General features: G+C 34.7%; 1 protein-coding gene across 1 annotated transcript in view; it reads left to right on the top strand.

Annotated features, from left to right (window-relative positions):
- LOC129270984 (mucolipin-3-like) overlaps positions 1-25,322 on the top strand; it is a 32,645-nt gene extending 7,323 nt beyond the window's left edge. The window contains exons 3-14 of the mRNA XM_064107001.1: positions 521-712; positions 5,091-5,244; positions 6,073-6,160; positions 10,281-10,377; positions 11,560-11,656; positions 13,307-13,428; positions 14,967-15,116; positions 16,894-16,995; positions 18,131-18,253; positions 18,813-19,019; positions 21,153-21,313; positions 21,711-25,322. Of these exons, the coding sequence (XP_063963071.1) occupies positions 521-712; positions 5,091-5,244; positions 6,073-6,160; positions 10,281-10,377; positions 11,560-11,656; positions 13,307-13,428; positions 14,967-15,116; positions 16,894-16,995; positions 18,131-18,253; positions 18,813-19,019; positions 21,153-21,313; positions 21,711-21,750 (1,533 nt within the window). The 3' untranslated portion in view covers positions 21,751-25,322. The remainder of the gene's footprint in view (positions 1-520; positions 713-5,090; positions 5,245-6,072; positions 6,161-10,280; positions 10,378-11,559; positions 11,657-13,306; positions 13,429-14,966; positions 15,117-16,893; positions 16,996-18,130; positions 18,254-18,812; positions 19,020-21,152; positions 21,314-21,710) is intronic.
- Positions 25,323-26,017: the final 695 nt, after the last annotated feature.

Genomic DNA, 26,017 nt, shown 5'->3' with positions numbered 1-26,017 from the left:
ATAGAAATCAAAACACATGATTTCCTATTCTAGGTTCTGGGAATTCCAGACCACAAAATGTGTCAACAAAAGAATGAAAGTGATAAAGAAATGGGTCATTGGAAGTGCAAACAAACATTAAGTGATAAAGAATAAAATATAATGAAACAGAACTTATGCCATTTTTCATTAAAACTTTAATTCGTTCTGAATCTCATGTGATGTTGGTCGGAAGAAATTGCAATTGATTGTAATCAGGTTCAGGTTCTGAAGTTAATTCATGATTATTCTAATTAAGTGCACCTTTTTATTGATTGCTGTCTGTTTCTTGCACTAGAAAGTGCTCTTTCTGTTAATCTTGAGCTATCGATTACAAATTTTCATTTCAAACTTGATTGCATGTGCCGAAACAAGAAAAGTTTTAAATTCCCAAATTATAAAGGCCTGTCTTTATTTCATACAACATTGCTTTACTCTTTATTATAATCTTGATTCATTTTTTCTTCTATTTTTTGGCATGTCAATTTTTTTTCCTTTCCAGCTTGTTGCCTTTGGAACGAGCCAGTTTTCACTGAACAAGTTCTACGAAGGAAACCAAGAAGCTTTTGAACATTTGTTTTTGAAGAGCTGGAGTTCCGGTTTTGACTCCAAGGCATACCCCAAGAGCGATGAACTTTATGCCATCTATGAACAAGAAAGCTTCTTCAAACACCTTGACTACGTTGCTTATCAGGTAATTCATTTCAAATTGGGTTTCTATTTGAATGTACAAGCCAAAAGAGGGATGGTTTATAATCGGGAGGAGAAACTTGCGGATCATAGAGATTAAGTTCATTTTTTGCCTCCCAGGCACAAGTGATGCCAAACAAAAAATAATAATATCAATCCAGCCCATCCATATGTTATATTCACAATTTGTTTCAAATTTTTATATGAAGAAATGGCTATATATATCAGATGTATGCCACAGGAACAAAAATTTGCCAACCTCTTTGCAATTTTAGAGGGCGTCTGATATTCAACCATTGTTGAATTACCGTTAAGTCATTTGTTAATTATCTGCTGATATACTGGTATATAATGCACTCAAATGTACCATGAAACACAATGAAAAAAAAAATTTACACACTACAGATTATTGTTGAATATTATTCATCTAAACATTTGAATCTGATTGTTCTGCATGTTTTGATATACATGTACATGTAGTAGTATTGTTAAAATATTCTGATTTAAACCAAGAGACTGAGAGTAGTAAACTTTCAAAATTCCACAAAGATGTTGCTCACATGATATTCAGTCGATTTCTTTAAAGGAACTAAATCAGGGGAGCGTTTCATCAATATTTTCATCCGACAAGTTGTCAGATCTGACATCTTTCCATGATTTTGATTGGCTGAGAGGCACTGTTCCTATGGTAACTGTCGGATAAAATAGGACTTGTCGGATAAAACGTCCGACAAGTCCTTTCATGAAACGCCCCCCTGGTCTGCATGTGTGCAGGGAATAATTTTCCTGGTATCGCATCGCAATTTGCTCCATATTTTTACATTACTTAGTTGAGAGCTTTTTTCGTAAGACCAAAAATGCTATTCAAATTTGTAAAGCAAAATTATTCCCTGGTGTGTATGTTACATAAATAGCAATTGGCTAGTTTTGCTTTCGAGTCATGGATACAATATCTTGAGTGAGTAATAATGAGGAAGTGAGATGCTCCCAATCAGAAATTATGCAAATATTTCTTCAAGAGCTGATGATTTTCCTGGCTTGTTTAAACTTGGAAGTCTGCCAATTATGAAATTCATATTTGTCAAATATTTGAAATTTATGACTCCTTTTGTTCTTGATGAACAGGTCCAGTGTGCATGTACATGTACGTAGCTTTTAATATGCAGATAACTCTGCAGAATTAGATGAGATGGAATAAGCGGGTCAAATATCTGAAAAGTAAAACTAAAATGTTCATGTACAGTGTAAATGTGTAATAACATCTTGAAAAGAACTTCTGCCAATTCTCAATAAAAACAAGAGAATTTGTATTCTTTGCTATTAAATTCAACCCTGTACTCTGTGCACCTTACATTAAAATTGGTAATGATCCATAAGAATCGATCAAGATTGGGCCATATTCAACATTTCTTAATCAATCGGGTCAGGGCTCTGTAACACAAAGGCTTGCGATGAATTGCAAATATGAAATAAACGCACTGATTGGTTCCCGATCAGTATTTTAAACAGAGTGCGCATGCAACGATAATCTTGATTGGTCATTGGATTTAGCGATTGATTGCAAACCTTTGTGTTACGGAGCCCAGGACAGCTCTGCATGCTAATTTTTTTTCAAAGAGCTGTGGAGGATTGGAATACATGTAGTCTCTTTCCCTCAATAATTTCCTTACCAATAAACAGTTTTAAAGTTGGCTTAAAACCGGGACCTTTAATAGTTGATGGTCACACGTGAAGATACACCTTCAGTTAAAACACCCTTAAGGACGTTCCACAGTTAAGTTTGTGCGCATTATGATTTGCGCATAGTTTACACTCTGCGCGCTGACGTCACAATGGATGAACAGGTGATTAATTAGCTGCGTGTATGAGCTTATTTTTCTCATCTTCTGCACTTTAACTGCAGATCCGATGCGTTATTTCATGAAGCTAAAAAATTGAATTTTTCCATGGACCATTCAAAAAAAAAATTCTACGATTTCAAAATACTTTACTCTGCATTGCTGCCAAGAATCCGAATATTACCCCAAGTTTGAATAAATGGTAGAGTGGTTTAGATTTTTTCTTCACATAGATACAAAGCATTCGGCGCATTTTTGGTGTTTTAAAAAGCACATTTACTCTAATAAAATGCTGATAGTTTAAAAACAAGCACATGAACCCCTATTTTTTAATGTTTGTACTTCTTAGGTATACCTTCCTCTACAACTCTGCAAATTTTGGTGAAAATGACATGGATTTTTAATAAAGTGCAGCATTTATTGTACGTTTGTAGTTTGTTACTGAAATTTTACATTTTTTTAGATTGGGATTTTGTTATCGTTTACGACTTTTTTAAGAACTGACAGTGCTGTTAAACTTAAAATTTCAAACAAATAGCACTATAAATAGATTCTCCATTCTAACGATACAATTATTAACTCTCTTGCGAAATTTGATGACTTTTCATGTATTTTGACTGAGTAATAGAGGTTTAAACTCATTGTAGTAATCTTGGGCGGTCTAAAAATGCCAAATTCTTTTGAATGCGCAATTCTTAAGAACATCAATTTGGATGAACTTTGAAGCTCCATAGCAAAAAATCAAGCACATGGACCTATGTTAATTTTTGCATATTTCGAATATCAAGGTTCTAAAGTATCTATGTGCAAAGTTTGGTGAAAATGACATGGATTTCACTTTAACCGTGGAACGTCCTTAAAGCATTTATTGGAGGATTCCTATAAGCTCTACATTATAGTGCTTTTGCAATGAAAGTATGGCTTCACAATGCTTCTCAAGGATTTTGACGTAAGTTTTGGGTTGCTCTAAAATGAAAGTAAAATGATAAGTGTTAATCTTTCTGGAGTAAATTTCGTTTCAAAACAAATTTAAAACCATGGTAAAATATGTACTTAAAAACTGAATTGAATACTTGTACTTAGATTTGTAATGGTTCCAATTAAATATTATGTACATTAAACCATGTCATATATTTTTGTTGTTTAGATACTATAGTTATATCGTTTCAATAATATCAATCAAATTGTACTCATTAGTTTGAATTGCATTAAGTCATCATGCTAACGACCTTACAATTTGAGAGTTTGTTTGAAGTAGGCTTCATAAACCATAATCACCTGATGTATATATCAATTGTTGATCATGTGACAAATTGTCAATTCCACCTTCCTGGATCAAAGTATGAGAATTGAGAGAGAGCAAAGGTCGTTCCCTTGTCAGTTTGCCCACCTCATGATCTATCTCTTGTTTATATTAAAATGACACATGCTTGGAGCTGTAGCTTACTATTACATTTCATGTTTGTAAATATATTGATACTTTCAGACTAAATTGTTTAGATAAATGTTTTGATTGTCTTGGTGCTACACTGCTACAGTTCATTTTATAGCTACTGTGTTTTTTATGAATATTTATATTTGGTAAAGTGCAATCTTGGTGCTTACAGTTCATATGTGTGTGTTTTTTATAAATATTTTGGTAAAGTGCAGTGCAACCTTAATCTTGAGTTCATTTGTATGAAGAAACAAAGTTCATATCTATACAATGCAATATCTCTGTCATACATTACATGTACTAAGAGAAAAATATTGTCAGATAATATAATATAAGAGGGGCGCGTCGTGGTCGAGTGGTTCTGACTCTCGCCTTTCAAACAGAGGGTCGTGGGTTCGAATCCTAGCCATGGCGTGTTTTCCTTCAGCAAGAAATTTATCCACACTGTGCTGCACTCGACCCAGGTGAGGTAAATGGGTACAGGCAGGAAGTAATTCCTCAAAAAGCTGTGTGCACCAGAATCGGTAGACTAGCTTTTAATAGCCGGGGTAATATAGGAGCGCCTTGAGCACCTAGCAAGGTGGATACGTGCGCTATACAAATCCTATACTATTATAAAGCAGTGACTTTTACTTGCCCTTGCATTACTAGTTTATCACTATAAAATCAACCTTTGTCTTAAGTGTCAATCTTTGTATCTTGTTGCTTTCAATAGCCCCCCCCCCCAAACAAGTCACTTGCCAGCCAGCTGTTTACGATACAGCAAGGAGACAATAGCATGATCATTATTAAAACAATAGATGTAACATGTACATATTTTCTTTTGGCCAGCACGGGTCATTAGATAGTAGAACCAAACCTGTATCTTTGTTTTAATGTCTTTTTAAAATACATTGTTTGTTTGAATAGTTTCAGAGATGTCCCAATATAGATACGTGTACATGTATACATGTACAGTGTAAGATATCCTGGGTTTGGATTGCCTTTTCAAGGACCATTGTATTTATTGCATTTCAACTTAAACATTTTTGTTTGGCTTGGTATGATAAAAGATGTGCCTTGGATATAATAAAAACTAGTTGCTCTTTATTTTGTTTCATGATTTCTAGTTTTCAAACCTGAAGTCAAATGCCATTGGGACGTATGGCTATGATCACAGAGAAGAAGGGGAAGCCCGCGCTCTTCATGTATATCAGGAGAATTATAAGGAGATCAAGATAACAGAAGACGGACAGTTTGTAATTAATGAGGATATTCATACAAGTGAGTTACAAATGGTCGTTATCCATTGAGCATGTACATGTCAAATGGAGTAAAGCCTTGGATCATGATACATCTAACCCTCTTTTGTGCGCCATTTCAGTGCCTGTCCTCATCCCTCTTGCATAAAACCTCTTTTTATTTCTGTAATGATGTTTAAAATGTACCATATTTCTCTTACCGCCTCCCACCCCCCCCCCCCTCCCCTCTCTCTCAGCCTGTTTGCAGTGGAGAAAATCACTGTAAATGCTCGTAAAGTCAAATGATGGGTAAAAAATGTCCACGTTTTTGCCCACCCCTTGAGATAGACTTGACTTTTCATGTAAACATAACTTCGACTCTGCAGTGCACTGTAAATAGGATCTCTATTGTAATTTCTATCTCCCTCTCTATCTATTCTGCCCTCTCTCTTCCTTTCACTCTCCTTTCACCGGACCCCTCAGAAGAACAGCCTGTGGCTGAAGAGGGCCATCCAGCCCACGAGTGGAGAAGAAATACATTAAATAAAAGATAAAAATCTCATTTCCTTTTTCTCTGTCTCCCTTTCTTTCTCACTCTCTTTCTCACACAATGTCCTGTTGTCTCTTACTCTCCCTCCACTCTTTCTATATATGTATATATCAATCTACTTTTCTCTGCCGCCTTCTTTCTCATTGTTCATTTTGGCTAGAAACCTTTGGGTTAGTAGTTTTAATATTATGTAATGAAAGACCGGCAATCTTTAAGACTTGAATTCTTCAGAAAGGCAACTTTGTAATCCTAAGTTGTATTCTTAAAGCTGTAATCTGTAAAGATCTGATATACATATGTATTTTTTTCTTAATTATACAGGTTTTATAGTCATTCCAGTGAACACATCTCACAATATATCAGTCAAAGATTACTTAGAGCTTCACAACCAGACACTGTGTCTTGATACGTAAGTATATGCTTTATTTAGTTATACACGAAAAAAATCATTTATGAAATTACTTTTCTTGATTCAGTAGATCCTGCGGCCATATTGATCGAGTCCATTTTGTTTTAGAATGTGAACTGTCAATAGCCAGTCACACAACCAGCTATACAGACTGCCTCTTTTGTTCTCCCTGAAGATCGTTTCTTGTTAATAAAGGACCTTGTTCTTAAAACCACAAGCTTAACCCTAAATAGACTGGGCTATTTCGACGCCTAAGAAGACTGGGGGGGCCGATTCAGCCCCCCCTTATGATCTCGGCCGTTGATCGCGCGATAGCGACAAAAATTGGCATGTGCGTTACCCATGGCATTATCTACAAAACTATGATATAAAATTCTGCGAAAAATCTCATTGCTCATTAATTATGCTAATTTATGCGTAAATAATAAGTTTGCTCTAATTAATAATATAATGCCCCTAAAATGCTAATTTTTGTTTCACATACTCTAGATAGGCATCTGATCAAATTTATTTTTCAAAAATTTCAACATCACATTTATTTTCTTATGTATTCTATTGTTTTCTAAATTTCTTATGTATTTCTTTGTTTTTTGACTTTTTGTTTTTTATTGTTTTTTCAATGGAAATTGTTGGGGACTTTATTTTGACCATAAACAAGATAAAATTAATTAATTTTAAGCAGTAAAAGGAAAAATGATGATACATTTTATGAATTTTGGCTAAAAACACTATTTGCATTGGATTTGTGCACAAATTCACGTGTTTGAGTAATTTTGGGTCTGCATGCACTTACAAAATGTTGCGTAATTTCGGAACCGCGTACCCGGGGGTCACAATTTTGGTAAAACACAGATTTTGATTTAAAGTGCAGTCCTTTTTATCCAGCATAATACAGAATGGAAAAGAGAAAGGGAGGACCACACAGACACTACATACTCTTGTGTAGTTGTCAAAGAGGCCTTGGAAATTGAGAGTCATCACAATGTGATCATTCTTGAAAAAATAAATCCCCAAAGCATATATTTTGATAAGCAAAATATTTTGGCCACCTTTCTTATGTGGTAGAAAGCCTTTGGTAAAGTGATTATGCATCATATTATTAGAATGCCATTATCATGGACAATTTTTGCATTTTTTGATGACTCATAACTCATGTGATGACAAATGAGGCATTGAAGGGCCGTATTATGACAAATCTTGACTGTACTTAGCTGTAAATCTATTTCTTTTTTAAGATTGAGTAAATTAAAGGTTATATTACATCAACATGTTTTGCCAGCTGTCATTTGGAAATATTTTTTGCTGTATCCAATATGCAGGTTCAAGGTCAGAGGTCAAAAGAAGTGGGTCACGTGTGTGACTTCACACAGAAGCATGATATTTAAAGTTTAATTTCATTTTGAATTCCTGTGAATTTCAAAATGAAATTAAACTTTCAAAATCATCATAATTAGTTATAAATCTCTCAAATTGTTAGATTTATGACTAATAAAAGTCAAGATTTGTCATAATTTTGGTCGCACACATGACCAAGAATGGCCCTGAAAAAATTTATTTATATTCAGAAAGAAATTTACCCATGGATCTCCTTAGATAGAAACATAACAATGCTGATCATGTGACTTATCAATTACTCAACTATTACTCGAGCGTCTCACCTTGTTGATAAATTCCGGAAACCATAGACAAGGGAAATCATGGAGGAAATAGGAAATAGCTTTATTGTAATTTGAAAGGATGTCATGAGGAGAGATCACATCATTGGTTGTCTGGTATAGGAATTTGTATTTACAAGAGGGTCTTCTGTCCTGTACTAATTTAAGCTAATTTAATTCTGGAAAGTGATAATAGAAAGGAAATAGCTTTATTCATAGTTTGGTACCGATCAAGGAAATTTTTTTTACAAAAACGGAGGCTGAGGGCAATTTCACCCCTATAATGCTCCAAAGAGCCCTAAAAAAAATAAACAGAGGCTCAGAAAAATCCCCATTCACTGCAGTGTTTAAAGATACATGTAAATGAAAGTATTTGCAGTAAACACTGATTTCACCAAAAAGTCTGTAAAACCAGGCTTAATTGTCATATCATCGAGGATCTAGATCTGGTACAGTTGCATAAACTGAACTTTGTGAAATCTTGAAATCTACGCTGAAAAATGTTCACACTGAAGATCACCAACACAGATCAGCGCACGTGGGACAGTGTATTATTATTGCTTTGAATGTAGGGCCGACGCTTGACCCGAATCCAGTGTTTATTTGCTAATTTCTCAGCAATTACACAATTTCTTCCAGAATCCTTTGGCACATATTTTTTATTCATACAAACAGACACTTTGGTGGTCATTTCATTGGATTCTGTGCGAACTCATTTTGAAATCGTTACCACAACTGGCATTTATCTTTAAGCTTATCCAATATTGCAGATTTAGGCAGCAGAGGGTGAAAAGTAGCCCCTGAAATTTAAAAAGAAAATCTTTTTTTTTGCCTGGTACCGACCCTGGTTTAGGGATTGCCATGTACAGTTGAGGCCAAAACTTTACATACACCCATGGAATTCAGTGAAATTTGTTCACTTGCCAAACATTGAAAAATTTACTTATCTTCAGAAATATAAATACTACCAAATGATTACGAATTTTGTATCAAATGAAAAAACGTATTTAGCTCTTTCACATGATTGGGATGCTGTTGTGATTAAAGTGTATTTCAGGTGAAATTTTTTTGAAGAAAAAAAGGTAATATTCCTGTCAAATTCTATTGTTTGTTATTATATTTTCAAACATCGTTTCATAGAAGTATATAAATGCCAAATCTATGATTTATATTACATTTTCTGTTATGATATGTCACCACTGAACAAAAAAGTGTACTCTGAAATGTTTGTGTTGAGAAATTACTAGCATGAATATGAAATGTTTTTGTCAAGTGTTTATTTTTAGTTTGTCTAAAATATAAAGATTTTTTGCGAAAAAATGACACCTAAATATTTTTCAGCTCCTGATGACAAAGCAATAAGATGAAGGGGCATGATTAATTTGCTTGATATCAAATTTGTCATGTGATAGCACAATATTTTATAAGATATACAGTAAATTTTATGATTTTTGGCAAGTGTCAACTTTTCTATGATTTTTCTGGTTGTATGTAAACTTCTGTTAATGAGCTAATTTCAATTTATTATGAATTGTAATTTATTTCTTGTTGACCTTTAAACTTAAATTGGTGAGACTTCATAAAGAGATTCTATACCATTGATTTTATGAGAGAGGAATGACTCTTTAAAAGAGGATTTTTTTTAATCTCAGTTGCCAATTGGAGCTAGTTTCAGTTTGGAAATAAGACATCAGACTGGAAATGGGAAATAGCTTTATTTATAGTTTGGTACTTTTAACTGCATGAGGAAATAGTAATCTGTAATGTGCTAAGAGAAGTCATTATGATGTATAAAGTGCTGTATAAGAGCGGAATATTACTATTATTATTAACATAGGTACAAGTACTGAAGTAGAGGAAGAAGTATTTATAAGAGGATTTTCTGTAATGTACCAATATTAGCAAATTTCATTTTTGTTATGAAGCATAATTAACCTTTATTTCTTGTTGACGTTTGTGACCTTAGTCTTGTGTCACTGCATGAAAAGATTCCATATAATTTTTTCCTTGTAGAGGAATGGCTATGGAAAAAAAATGTAAAGATGGTTTTCTATTATATACCAATTTATTGTAATTTCAATTTAGTTTAAAAAAAGAGATTTATTTCTTGTTGACCTTGCAATATTAGTTATTGGAATACTTTCATGGATTTTCAAAATCATGGATTACAATAGGATCATTTTGCAGCAACTTCATCGTTTTGCCCCCCCCCCCCACATGTATTTGTCATTGTTATCCATGTTTTGGTGAAGGAGGAGGGGGTGGAAAATGTTTTGTAATATAGTTTGATCGGACATACAACAAGTTAGGTTCATCTCAATCTCAGTTCATAATCTCACCCCTCCCCCAATTATCTCTCGTAAAATCTATTGTAAGGATGAATACCGTAGATGTATGTGTGTAAAGTGTTCATGTTTTCAATCTTATGTCTTGTTTTTTAATTTGGTTTTGTTATTTTCTAATAGATTGAGATTATTCAAAATGAACTTTGTGATAAGCAGCGTTCATCTCAAGAATTCCAACACGTTCACCATTCCAGATTGTATCAAGTTTAATATCACTGTGAGTAATTTCTTCTATTCCTCCTCCCTCTTCTCCTTCTTTTCTTCTTCTTCTCCTCCTCCTTCTTCTTCTCCTTCTTTTCTTCTACTTCTTCTTTATATTCTTCTTGTATATATCATCTCTATATCTTATTTATTGCTAATAGTAAATTCTGATTTTTTTTTCTTCGTTTTTTTATATGTAAATAGTATAATTTTACCATTTTATTATCGTAATTATATACATGTTGATTACCCCACTAGAAATAAGCTTTCAAGCTTTTGTGGGTCATCCTGTGCAAGCCTGTTGTTTTTAATGCTACTGTATATATGTTACGGTGACTTGCCAAATAAAATAAATAAATCAAGTGAAAATTAATTGCTTATATACATAGCGCATAATGCTTTATACTTTATCAGTAGTCTTGACGCTCCACAAAAATGTACATGACCCTGGCTTTCTGATGAATAAATTCCTGTCAGGTCAGGCGTCATTTTACCTTACCTGATTTTAGGGCAGGACAGTGTGGATATATTGTTTGCTGAAGTAATTAATGCCTGGGGTAGGGTTCAAACCCCCGACCCTCTGATTAAGAGATGAAAGTCAGAACCACTTCACCATGATGCTTCCGCAAAGTACTTCCTTGGATTGACCAGGGGCCCGTAACACAAAACTTAGCAATGATCGTAGAACATTTTTCTACGATTGATTCCATTGACTACAGTACACTGTACAATCAATCGTGAAAATCAAGCATACGATCAATCGCTAACCTTTGTGTTACGGAACCCAGGTGTATTGTAATGCTTGAGCTACATTAACCTTCTTTAGTTCTTAGTGTGGAGTACATAAATAGCAAGAATCAAAAGTTATTGGGAGAATCACTAAAAGTAGTACAGGCTAATGCATGAATTACATGCAAGCAGTTGCAGTAACCCAAATAAAAAAAGGTTGGAGATTGGAAATGGTAAAAATTCCATCTTTTATATATGTTCATGATGTAAACTGTATTTCATATGCAACTGCACATGCAGATGTATGTACATGATAAGAGGAGGACGGACAACTCATATTTGTTTATACCATTTGTATGTTTCTCTATTTCATAGTTAAAATGAGAAATTTGAAGTACATACAAGTCTTAGAAAGAAATGCCATTCTATGTCATGATATTTTCTGTGTCTATTATTTGTTTTCCAATAGATTAAATATGATAATACAATACATAGTGGAAGGATGCCAGTTTCACTTGATGTTGAGCACAACTTCTTCACCAACTGCTCTAACAAATATGATGATGGTAGGTCTGGTTTTTTTCTTGTGAAACCTTCCACCCAGAAGTTTTGTGTAGGGATGAATCAAGTGCATGCATTCTTAAAATTGAAAACGATACGTTTCTCTTATCAGTAATTATGATGGCAGATTTTTCATAATAAAAATCTGTGGCCGTCGTGTTTATGAAACGTTTTTAATTCAATGAGAAAAATATAATTAATAATTATCCAAAACTGTGGACTATGTGTACTGCAATTTTGGTAGCAAAATGATACTGTGCATATTTTTTTAGGTTGTATAATTTGTGTTTACAAGTTTTGTACTTAATGTTTATCTCTGTACTGAAAACAGAATGATATTTGTCTTGTACATTAAATCATAATATAATTTCTTTTGTGTATATCTTTTTTATGCTTTAATAATAATAATAATAATAAAGGTATATTTACCCAGGGTAGCCACTTCAGTTCCGAAAACTGTTCTCCCAGCGGGCCCTGCTATTATTACCCGGCTAAGCTAGGCTACCTGTTGGGTGTACACAGCTTTTGAGGAATTACTTCCTGCCGGTACCCATTTATCTCACCTGGGTCGAGTGCAGCACACTGTGGATGAATTCCTTGCTGAAGGAAATTACACCATGGCTGGGATTTGAACCCACGACCCTCTGTTTTATGATTTATGCTTTGTGATGTACATGTATGTCTTTGTCGGTAGCTTTCAGGTATGAAGTGTATCATAACTTCAACAAAGGCATTGGCCCGTATTCTGAAGTCGGGTTTAACTTAAACTCAGGTTTTAAGTTGTGGTTTAAGTATGGGAAGCCAAAAGTATCAACATTTTTTATTAAGTTGTATATTTCTTATGTTTACTGCGCTCTTTCCTGATTCATCAATGGTGAAGACAATCATCTATTTATACTTCCTACACAATTATAGATGATTTGAGAGATGAATGAGCTGAAAGTATGATATCCCTACTGTTAGTGATTATGTAACAATTGGCTGTCCATACTTACACCACAACTTTAAACCTGAGTTTAAGTTAAACCCGACTTCAGAATACGGGCCATTGAGTGGGATGCGAAGAAACATTGTACAGGCTGAAGAACAATATTGGGTGAGTCGGAGACGAATCCAATATTGTTCTTCAGCGAGTAACAATATTTCAACGCATCCCTCGAAAATTGGTCATCCAATATTGTTCTTATTATTTAGATACCCCCACAAAGCTAAACATAAAGTAATGAAGCAAAAAAAAAATGTTTTTAGTAACCATCAATTATGGCAATCCTGTAAATCATAAGCATGGCGCCTGAGTATGGTCATTTAAAAAAAAAAGGAATCTCTATAATAAAGAGTGCAAGCGCATTTGAATTCAATAAATTGACGCTCCTTTACCACACCTCTTGGCAACGCATACGCAATGCAATTTCATTGTGACGCACAATCATTTATTAACCAATGATAATCTTGTGGGAGGGGCAAAATATTCATTTCATCCAATATTTTCAATATTGGATGACCACTATTCATAGGCATGCACGTTAAAATCACTTTTAATATTTTGTCTCTTTGAAACAACGTTGCAAGACGTCAAAAAATATCTGCGCCTCTAAAACCCTACTTCTAAATAATAATTAGAAATATTATATTTCCTGCTTTGTTTTTCTATACAGATGAATTGGAGAAAACAGCTGCAAGGATGATATTTACACTGGACATTCTAGTTCTTATACTGTGTCTTATATCAGTGATACTGTGCCTAAGGTCTCTTGTTAAAGCACAGCAACTGAAATTTGTGAGTAATTATCAGGAGTTTAAGATTTACAGTTATAATTGGCTTTTGTTTGAAAAGATGACTGTAGAGTCAGGCAAGAATGTTGATTTAATGCAAAGAAATAGTAGCTGAATTTAAACAATACCACATTTGTATATTTGTACATGTTTTGTATGAATTTAAAAATAATGATAAACACGGCATTTATTATCCACCATCTTGTTTTATTTTCATCATCATCATCACCACCACCATCAACACCACAACCATCATCACCATCACCATCATCATTACTCTCATCACCACCATATCAACATCACCATCATCCCCACCACCATCAACACCACAACCATCATCACCATCATCATCATCATTACTCTCATCACCACCATATCAACATCACCATCATCCCCACCACCATCATCACCACAACCACATCACCATCATCATCATCATTACTCTCATCACCACCATATCAACATCACCATCATCCCCACCACCATCATCATCATAATCATCATCATCATTACCAATATCGTTATTACGATCACCATTGTCATCGTCATCACCATCAACACCACAACCACATCACCATCATCATTACTCTCATCACCACCATATCAACATCACCATCATCCCCACCACCATCATCATCATAATCATCATCATCATTACCAATATCGTTATTACGATCACCATTGTCATCGTCATCATCATTAACACCACAACCACATCACCATCATCATTACTCTCATCACCACCATATCAACATCACCATCATCCCCACCACCATCATCATCATAACCATCATCATCATCATCATCATCATTACTCTCATCACCACCATATCAACATCACCATCATCCCCACCACCATCATCATCATAATCATCATTACCATTATCGTTATTACGATCACCATTGACATCGTCATCATCATCACCACCACCATCACCATCAACACCACAACCACATCACCATCATCATCATCATTACTCTCATCACCACCATATCAACATCACCATCATCCCCTCCACCATCATCATAATCATCATCATCATTACCAATATCGTTATTACGATCACCATTGTCATCATCATCATCATCATCATCACCACCACCATCACCATCAACACCACAACCATCATCACCATCATCATCATCATTACTCTCATCACCACCATATCAACATCACCATCATCATCATAATCATCATCATTACCATTATCATTATTACGATCACCATTGTCATCGTCGTCATCATCATCATCATTGTCCTCATCATCACTATCATCACCACCACCATCTTCAAGATTATTATTTTCATCATCCTCATTGTCTCAACTACCGTCATCACCATCACCCATTAATATCATTCTCCAAAGATTGCTGATCATTCGTAATGAAATAATGAAATCTTATCATGTTTTTCAACTTCCTGCAAAAGATATCCATTTGTGCAACTGTAAGTGACTAACTACCCTATCACCTATGTATGCGTATTCCCTAGTAATTTACTTTTCCATTTTCCTGACATTTTCTTGACATTTTTTCATACAGAAAACCATGAAGTTTTTCAAGGCGCATTATAGCTGCACACTAGGTACCTCTGATAGGATGGAGTTCTTAAACCTTTGGTATGTGATCATCGTTGTCAGTGATATATGCACAATCACCGGGAGTGTTATTAAGATCCTGATTGAAATATCGGTGAGTATGAAATATTAGTATTCAAATCAACCCACTGATAAGTTAATGAGCTTAAAGGACAAGTCCACCCCAACAAAAAGTTGATTTGAATAAAAAGAGAAAAATCCAATAAGCATAATACTGAAAATTTCATCATAATTGGATGTAAAATAAGAAAGTTGTGACATTTTAAAGCTTCACTTAATTTCACAAAACAGTTATATGCACATCCTGGCTGGTGTGCCTATGAGGAGACTATGACGTCATCCACTCACTATTTCTTTTGTATTTTATTATATGAGATATTCTATTGTTCTCCTGATTGTCAAGTGATACAACAATTAATTCCTCCCTGAACATATGGAATTAGCATTGTTTAATACAGTATGCGTCAGTCAAGTTGGTCCTTATTGTCAAATCTATAAAAAATGAAATATTGTATAATTCAAACAATAAAAAACAAAAGAAATAGTGAGTGATGGACATCATTGACTGACTCACCTAGTTGTGCATATCACTGTTTTGTGAAAAATAAGCGAAACTTTAAAATGTCATAACTTTCTTATTTTACATCCGATATTGATGACATTTTCAGCACAATGCTAGTTTGATTTTTCTCTATTTATTCAAGTCAGCATTTTCCTGGGGTGGCCTTGACCTTTAAGAAAAAAATGAAACTTCAGGCCATAAATGTCAACATTTTGGCCATCTTTCTATTGGGTACATTTCTATATTTCAACACACACAAAATTTTAAGGCCACAAAACATATCCAAGGCCAATAGCGGAACATTGAGGCAAATCAATGTTTTTACTTTTGGCTTAATCATAGCTACATTTCTCTTATTTTTCTCAGTCATTATTTTAGAAGAAACTACAAGTACTTTCTAAATCAATAACTCTTGTAATTCTGTATCCTTTTCATGTTTTTCAGTCTGTACAGAACTTTGGTTTACACTAAACATGACTACAAAAATCTGTATTCTTTCTATTAAGTCATTATTTCTTAATTCAGTTTTCAATGTATACAAATGTGAAATCTAGATGTGAATAAACCTTGAACATTGAACCTTGATCCAAGGGCATTCTAACCTATGGCCTTGATGGTCTTGGATTCATTTAAGCCCTGGGGCCCATAACACAATACTTAGCAATGGTCGTAGAATAATTTTCTACGATTGATTGCATTGACTACAATGTACAATCAATCATGAAAATCAAGCGTACGATTAATCACCAACCATTGTGTTATGGGTCCCTGATCTTGCATGTGGATGAAGTATCTTTGAAATACCTGGGGCTGTTTCATAAAGGACTTGCAACTGTTGTAACTTTGTCATAATGTCAACTACCATGGTAACAGGGCTCAGTAGCCAATAATTCAAGGTTACCATGGTAGTTGCCATAATGGCAAAGTTACAACAGTTGCAAGTGAAACGGGCCCCAGATGCATGAACCTACATGGTATAAATCCATGTTGGAAAGTGTACATAAAACACATATTGAAATACCATAATTTTATTAGATGTTTTCTCACTCGATGTTATCAACTAGTATAAAAGTACTGTAGGGAAAATAAATTTTTAAATCCTCTTGAAAGAGCCTCTTATGCCATGGCTGATGTGCATCGGGGGAAGCTCTGGCACCCAGCAATTTTCCTTTGTACCAAATATTAATCCATTGTAGACTGAGCCCGTACATATGAGGGCTGGAGTCTATGGAATACATGTGTTATAGCAAAATCATTTAATCTCCAATGGGTTAAAGTGAAAATGATGTTTGTATCTTTACCTCTATAGGATAACACAAACTATGATCCATGCAGTCTATTGCTTGGTACAGGATGTTTCCTGATCTGGTTTGGTGTTCTGAGGTACCTAGGCTTCTTCAACAAATACAATGTAAGTAATTGAACATTCTCCTATAACACTTATATGTAGGGCAATTCCATTAAATAATCAACCTTTTTGTACTTCCGACTCCATTTTTCTCAAAACTTATTTCACTTTATAAACTGACCAAGTAATGGTCATTTGAGAGCATTACAGACTGTCAAAAGAACAAGAAATCAGAGACAGAAAATTTCATAAAGGTCCCACACATAGGGGGTCGGATGTACATAGTTTATGGAATTGCCCTGTAGTAAAACAGAAAGATTGCATACAAACTTTGATTTGCTAGACAGATTTTGATTGTAAAATCAATGTGATTGCATGATAGAATGATTGTTAAATCAGATTTTATGGCAAAACACATTTAACTGCAATACTGATTTTATTGCAAAACAGAAAAACTGTGAAACAGTTTTAACTGCTTATACAGATTTTATTGCAATACAGAGTTTTATTACAACCAAGATGTTATTGCAAAACAGATTTAATTTATTCTATTGTAATAAAGTTTTAAGTGAAATACAGATTTTACTGCATAACAGATGATATTATATGTAAAACAAATTTTATTGAAAGACATATTTAACTGCATTACAGATTTTAATGCAGTAAGATTTTATAGCAAAATAGATTTAATCATAGGACTTTTAGAATGTTCATTGCTTCGATGAAATAAACACTGTTGTTTAGTTTGAAATTCATTGAAGAGGAGAAAATACTTATTTAATTCTCTGATATTTCAAGGGTTTTCTGAATGAATTTTAGATGAATCAGTTAAATTCAAGCCTGGCTATTCAAATTTGGGTGACACGACATTTGCTCCGGTCTTAATATCTCAGAGGGCATAGGGTTAGAGTTAGGATTTAAGAGAGCTTTGGGTTTAGAATAATGTAAAGATAAGGATTATGGTTTATTTAGTTTTGAAAGTTAGGTATTATGCTTGGTTTAACATGCAGGATTTTCCTTTGGAACAATTGTCGCTGGAGCAAATGTCGTGGAACCCAACTTTGTAGTCATTTCTCCTTTACGCCTTCATTAGGACATTAAGTTGCTAATAGTGATTAACGCTTGGTTATATCATATTTTCAGATATCCTCTATAATGATATATGTTATGTCATGTCATGCTTTCTTTCATCACCCAGATCCTTATTGTAACTCTAAAGAATGCCATGCCTAATGTACTAAGGTTTCTCATCTGTGCCAGTATCATATACGCTGCATATGCATTTTTTGGTTGGATAGTTCTCGGACCATACCATCCAAAGGTTAGTAAATACAAAAATTGTGACAGTTTTCTAACTTACTTCTAAAGGTGATGTGGCTCGGTAGATAAGTCTTTGGACTTTGAGCCACAAGGTCTTGGGTTCAAATCCTACCACAGTACTTTTGTCCTTTGGTAAGGTATTAATCTCCTTTTCAGTTCAGCTCATGAAGAACCCCTCCCCACCCTGGTGCAGTACTATATGTCAGAATCTTCTCTACTTAAATTTTCAGCTGATCTGTAATCTATATAATGATACAACTTGGAATTGCTTGTCATTTGAATTTGCTTGTTATTTGAATAAAATGTTTATATATTTATTGTCATATTAAACATGTTTAACTTGTGAAACTTTTAAAACACACTTAAAAACATTTCTGTTCAGTTCTTCTGAATTTCCTGTAATATTTCTTGAAAAGTGGCTTGAGCATTCTACAGAGCGGATTTGCCATGGTACAATTCTAATTTATTATTGGTAGTATTTTGATAATTATAATAATATACATTATAATAATATATTGTAATGATATATATTTGGATAATATATAACTCCTTTCTTACAGTTTAAAACACTGAGCATCTCAGTAGAGTGTATGTTCTCACTCATCAACGGAGACGACATGTACGCAACGTTTCGTGAGATGTCAACTAGCAACACAACTATCTACGTCTTCAGTAGGATCTATCTCTATACATTCATCAGTCTCTTTATTTACGTGGTACTCAGTTTGATCATTGCCATCATCATGGACACCTATGAAACAATGAAGGTAAAAAAACAAAATCAATGCAATTTGTGTATTTCATAAATATGATAATATTTTGTTATTTATAATGCACTTAAATTAAAAAATTATACGTATCTTAGCGCTCACAGATTTATTATTTCCCAGTCATCGGATTCAATCAGTTATTCTTGCACACAATGTATGCACATCCTCTACTCCCTGGGGAGTATTCCAGCCAGTTTCATAATAGATAGTGCAAGAAGTGCATTTATTGTAGTGTCACCCCAATAGAGGGTTCTATCTAGGATCAATTTATTGCCAGGTAAAATATGAAGTGATGAAGCTGCGAAGCGCAGTTTTACAACAAAATAACTTTGCCTGGGATCGATGGTGAGTGTCTTCAGCGAAATTATGCATGCAGAATTTGCATTGGGCAAAAACTATGACTTTGTTAGCTTGAAATACAATTGAATTTGTACATATTCACCAAATTTGAGTTCTGTTTTTTTACTCTTTTTCAGAAATTTTGCACCGAGCGGGGCATTCAATTGTGATTCAAGTCTGATTAGAATTCAGTACCAACATGAACATGATATGTACCTGCGATCCTGTACAATATGCAGTAGAGTTATATCCGAAGAACATGATTTGACCATTGTGGTCATATGATATAATATGAAATATATGAAAAAATTACCAGTGGAATGACAAAGGAATCAAGCAATATTAATACACTGTCCCACATGTGCTTTTCTGTGTTAGTGATAGGCCTGGGACTTTCGGGTTTTTTTGTTTTCGGGTACCCGAAAATCATGTCGCTTGAAATATGACTGGTGGAAAAACCCCATAGGTGACGTCATCAATCCATTGCCATGCGAGCCAATTTATGAATGAAAATATAGTAAGCATGCGCATTGCAAACCTCCCGTGCCCCACGCAGTATTCCATCGAAACAAGTCTGCAATACTCTGTCACCTCGTACCAAAATCGACCTAGAATTCCACTTTCCTATATTTAATATGAATTATCAAAGGTATTCTCAGAGGATCTGTTTTCTCACCGATACCACACAGGTAAGCAAATTTTTATTACTTCTTGCTTTTCCGTCAAAATCTTACGAAGTAGCGTCGATATTACAACGTGTTCGTGAGTTTGTTGAATCTATCGCTACGTGAACAAAGTCAATTGATTTCCGGGTTTCGGAGCATACGAAGCACCAGCCAATCACGTTCTTGTTACCATTTTCAGTTCATCATAAACCGAAAATGGTAACACGATCGTGATTGGCTGGCGCTTCGTATGCTCCGAAACCCGGAAATCAATTGACTTTGTTCACGTAGCCATAGATTCTACAAACTCACGAACACGATGTAATATTGACGCTACTTCGTAAGATTTTGACGGAAAAGCAAGAAGTAATAAAATTTTGCTTACTTTGCTTGGTATCGGTGAGAAAACAGATCCTCTGAGAATACCTTTCATAATTCATATTAAATATAGAAAAGTGGAATTCTAGGTCGATTTTGGTACGAGGTGACAGAGTATTGCAGACTTTTTTCAATGGAATACTGCGTGGGCACGGGAGGCTTGCAATGCGCATGCTTACTATATTTTCATTCATAAATTGGCTTGCGTCGCAGTGGCTAAATGACGTCACTGCGCTGCAAAAGAAACATGGCGACGATTAAACGATCTCAGTCACATCATCATCACTTGAAAAACTTGTATATTTATGGATATTTCGAGGGTAATTGGTGAGATTCAAAATGAGAATTGTGTATTTTTGTGATGAGTTACAATCATGTCTTACACTACGCAATAAAAATAAAATACATGTACGTTACTGGTGAGCAATTTTCGGGTATCGGGTATTGATTTTTCTACCCGGGTACCCGAGGCTTCCGGGCGGGACCCGGGTACCCGGGTTTTAGTCCCAGCCCTAGTTAGTGATCATTACAGCCATCGGTTTTCAGCTAAAATTTCAGGATATCACAAAGATAAGTTTATGTTAATGTACCAGATTTGAATCTATGATAATGTGGTCGCAATTAATTTTGATTTTAAATGCTTTCTCATGAAATAATTGTTTGCTGTAACTACATTCTTTTACCTTCATCAATATCTACCCAACCAGTTCAAGTAATTAACGGTGTTCATTGACTACTCTCATTACAGGAATACCAAAGAACGGGTCATGTAGAGGGCAAGCTTCATTGTTTCATGGCGGAGACTTGCGATGAGTCCATTCCAGGGCGGGGTTCATTCCACACCCAATCTAGTATGATGGAGAAGTGGAGATGGCAGCAAAAACTAAGAGGCACTTTCTGCTGTAGAAGGTAAGGTCAGGATTCAAAGGTCAAATAGATGTCCTATATTGTGGCTTTTCCATAAAATAAGCAACCTTTTTTGTATGTCTAACCCACATTTTTCTGTATTCTTACTGAACTATTCTAGCCATGATAATTAAAGAGCACCACTGCTTTATATTTGTTGAATATGAAAATTGCAACAAATCACTTCTGGAAATTCCTAGAATTAGGGGGTCAGATTTACAGTTGGGGCCAAACGTTTACAACTGGTGTAAGATTATTTGATTTGGATTTTCACACCTTTTCATATACTCGCTAAATTTTCTTTTGATGTAGATATATATTTTCATCAAAAATGTATTATTCATTGTCATTATTCTTATTATACCTTTTTCTCATTCTATATGTCTCACTCTTCTCCTAGATGTAATTCATACAACAGCGATGAGGATATGATCACATGATGTCAATATGGGGAATCCCCAGGTCCTTGGATACCAGTAATCAAGCCTGCTTGTACGTGGTAACCTGGAGGAAAGTAACCAAGTTACAAAAACAGTCATTGATCATCTTTTATCCTGTGATTGCAAGGAAAGAATCCTCAAGTCTGGATGATTGACTCGGTGCTCTCGTTTCTTGTGGAGGATGACTTTGGATCAGTCCTATTTTGAGCCTTTGAATGACTTTACTTCAAGAACCTGGTGGTCAAAATCCAGGGGACGGGTTCATGAGAAAAGACGGCATTGGCAAGTTTGTTATCTGACATTCACCATAGTTACAGTCATTAAGCACCTTCTGCGTCATCAAATCATGAACCCCTCTTCCGTTTACCGAGGTACTCCTGAAAGAGTAAGCAAAGTTGCAGGATTGTTTACCGGCCACAACCGCGTAGCAGTTCGACAAGTGGTACTTGTGATTGCAGGAGACAATCTTCAAGACTGGATGATTGACTCAGGGGTCTTGTCTCTCTTGGAAATGTCTAAGGATCAATCTTATGCCTTTGAAGGACTTAACAATGGATATTGGTTCATTTGCTTCAAGAACCTGATGATGTAAATCTTATTGCAATTAGGGAAACAAGTGCACTGTTTCGTTACTGTTGTCGGGATAGCCAACTTGGGGCCGTATTTTGAAGTCAGGTTTCTTAGACCATGGTCTAACTCTGTGCTAAAATTATGGGAGCCAAAAATGTAAAGATTCTGTTTATATTGTATATGCCTTTATGTTTACTATTTTGTTTCCTGTTGCATTCATGATGAAGAAAAATACTTCAGTTATCATTCCCAGACAATTATGAACAATTTGGGTGTCATATGAGTTAATAAGTTGAATGTGTTCTGTTAGGGATTTGTGCCCCAATTGGCTCTCCATAGTTAAACCACAACTTTAAACCAGGGTTTGATTAAAACCTGAGTTCAGAAAACGGGCCAGAGTACCTGTCAGTCACCATAGTAATAGTCAGACTGTGTTTCTCATCCCCTGTGCTTCTCAGCCAATCAAAATCAAAAATGGGATGCTGATGAAACTCCCCAAGATGTCTAGGGACCTGTAACACAAAACTAAGCAATGATCATAGAACATTTTTCCATGATTGATTGCATTGACTACAATGTACAATCAATCATAAAAATCAAGTGTACAATCAATCGCTAGCCCGTATTCTGAACCTGGGTTTCATTTAATCATCACATGCTGGAAAGCCAGCTCACTAATGATTGCTTAAACTGATAGGCACATGTGGGACGGAGTTTTATTAATAATAATGATTATACTTGCACCTAATACTGTACCTCTTTATGAGAAGTCTCTAAGTGTTATACAATAAATGCAGCAAAATTACCCTGGCTTTAGCCATGCTAAAGCCAGATATCATTGTTTTGAAGAAAAAAAACTGTCTCGGGGCAAAGATTCTGTGCTTATTTTGCACATTTCACAGCAATTATGCATTCTCTACCCGAATCATTTGACAAAGAATAAAACTTGGGTGAACACATTTATTGGGTACTGTTTGACCTCATTTTGATATCAATGACACAGCTGAAATTTCTTTAAAATTTCTCCATATATTTCTACTTTTTCATAACAGGCTATTTATGACAGAAATTTGAGATTATATTCTAAATATGCATTTTTTCTGCATTATTGATGCACAACTCTGTTAAAATTTACATTATTTCTTTAAAATTTTTTTGTACAGATCTATGCACATGTAGTTAATAAATCCATATTTGAAGATGTTTAACATCATTGTTTTAAATGTATACATATTGTACTAATTTAACAACTAACACAAGTTGTGGGTTATAAATTGTATTATATTTAAAAATTATATTTAAACTCCCAATTAAAACAAAGTTTATAAAGGGGTATCACTGTGCAGGTTTGTTTAGATGGCCAGCCAGTGGATGGTTGCAAATCTTGCTGACTAAACTACTTAATTATTTTTTCTACAATTTTCTTGCAAATTTTTGCATGCTCATTGGTCTTTTGATTGAAGATGTGCAAGATAAACACCAGTAACAATGTTGGCTGAGCCAGGACAGTCATGATCACGTGTGAGCGCATTGTGAATATTCATTGTAATGTCAGTTAGGTCATCACATACGGTATCGATATGCAAATAACTCAGATTACCACAGTAAACCAGATTATCACAGTAAACACATCAAAAATTCAATTTTGGTTAATATGTCACATGATACCTTTTGTCAGAGAAAGGCTGTATTGCCATGCTATACATTTCTCTTAATTATAATGTTATACTATAAGCATCAAGTGTTCTGTAGGATATGCATACATGTATGTCATATGAAAAAAATACATGCAGTATTAATTTCATAACAGATAATTATGGTCACATTATATTTTTACACTATCAAGAGAATTTAACTTTTTGAAACGTGGTCATTTTCAGTCTTGTTTAATTATTTAATTTAATTGGCACCATATTGTACATGTCTTCTCTCATGACAAAAATGACTTGTTTCTTTCATGCCTTCAATGTACTTGCCATGAAAAAAGTAATCTGTCATGAAATCTAGACCCCCTTTTCCTACATTCTTTTTGGGTCACAGATAAAAACTCGACAGAAATATACATGAATGGGACTGATTTGTTATTGTAATAATCACAGTACTACTAATCTACACTTTGCCTGCACACTTTCGTTTTGGGGGAAGATTATGACATTTATTTTTGTATTTTCTTGAAAATCAATTTCCTCAGGAATATTGTTTATTTTTCATTTGGTCTCATCCCACATGGTCTAATCCTAGTTTGTCTTCAACAAGTTCATCTACTAAACCATTTGGTCTAATTAAAAAATCAATTTCCTTAGGAATATTGTTTATTTGGTCTAATCCTAGTGTGTTTTCAACAAGTTCATCTACTGAACCATCTGGTCTAATTGCCATTTACCCCCTTATCATTTTGTCTAATTTCCAGTTTGGCTAGACACATTTTGTATAATATCCACTTGGTCCAATACCACTTACTAGTAGTCTATATGATTAGATGAACTGGCCCATCTGGCCACCAAACTAACTGACAAACCAGGAGATGGTTAGACCAAATTGATAGAAGACAAAGTGGGTCTAGCCATGAAGGCGTTAGACAATCTGAGAATTAGACCATCTGCTTGTGGACCAATTGAATATAAACTAATTATTCATTGCAGAGCCCCTCCCCATATTTTGGAGGATATGATTGTGAGTTATTTGTGATAGAGAAAATTATAATATTTTTGATAATGTAATGATACATGTAAGATTGTGACTTGTGAGGATATACATGTTCTTGCTCTGTGTCTGCTAAAACTCATTGGCCATATTCTGAACTCGGGTTTCATTCAGACCCTGGCCCAAATTTGCAGTTTTAGTATGGATAGCCAACTATGATAATTATCTTTCACGGTGCAAGATCAATTTATGTGCTCATTGGGACTCAAATCATTCATAATTGTCAAGAAATAATGACAAATTTTTTCACCTTTAAAGCATGAGGGAAGAGCAAATTTAACATAACAACCGATGATATACATGTAAACAAACTTTTTGACATTTTCAGCTTCCCATAACTGACTTAGACTTAGAATACGGGCCATGATTAGCATATTAATTGTTTGATTTAATGAATAGTTCATGAAGATATGACCAACAGCCTACATTCCAAGATTCCCAAAGGACTTATGGCCATGGAGATTGCCATTGTCAATCTGATTATATGAATGTTTTCTGGTAGATGTTGCATGAAGCTGTTTGTAATGTTACAAATGACTTTACACAACAAGTGACTGGTGATCCTTTCTCATGGTAAGTGATATCCAGCAAACTTTCATACTTGTCAGTGTAGTTCATAAAAAAGGGTCACCAGTTAGTCGTAAAGTCGCTCGTAAATTACAAACAGCTTTATGAAATACCTCCTGGGGCCTGTTTCATAAAGCTGTTCGTAAGTTAAGAGCGACTTTAAGAACGACTGGTGATCCTTTCTTGTGGTAAACGATATTCACCATTAAATGATCATTGATGATTATTTAGCGTAAGAAGGTTCACAGTCTTTCTTAAAGTCACTCTTAACTAATGAACAGCTTTATGAAACACCCACCAGCTCTTATAAACTCTCTCAGTCAGGTGATACTTGCCTTTATCATAAGTCAGTAGGCATTTACTTTGTAGGTTGTAACTGATTTATGAGTTGATTATATTTGTTAATTCAAATGTCATGATGATAAAA

The sequence above is a fragment of the Lytechinus pictus genome, chromosome 11, assembly GCF_037042905.1.
Source record: "Lytechinus pictus isolate F3 Inbred chromosome 11, Lp3.0, whole genome shotgun sequence".
In the NCBI taxonomy this organism is placed as follows: domain Eukaryota; kingdom Metazoa; phylum Echinodermata; class Echinoidea; order Temnopleuroida; family Toxopneustidae; genus Lytechinus; species Lytechinus pictus.
This window is presented reverse-complemented; position numbering and strand designations above follow the sequence as displayed.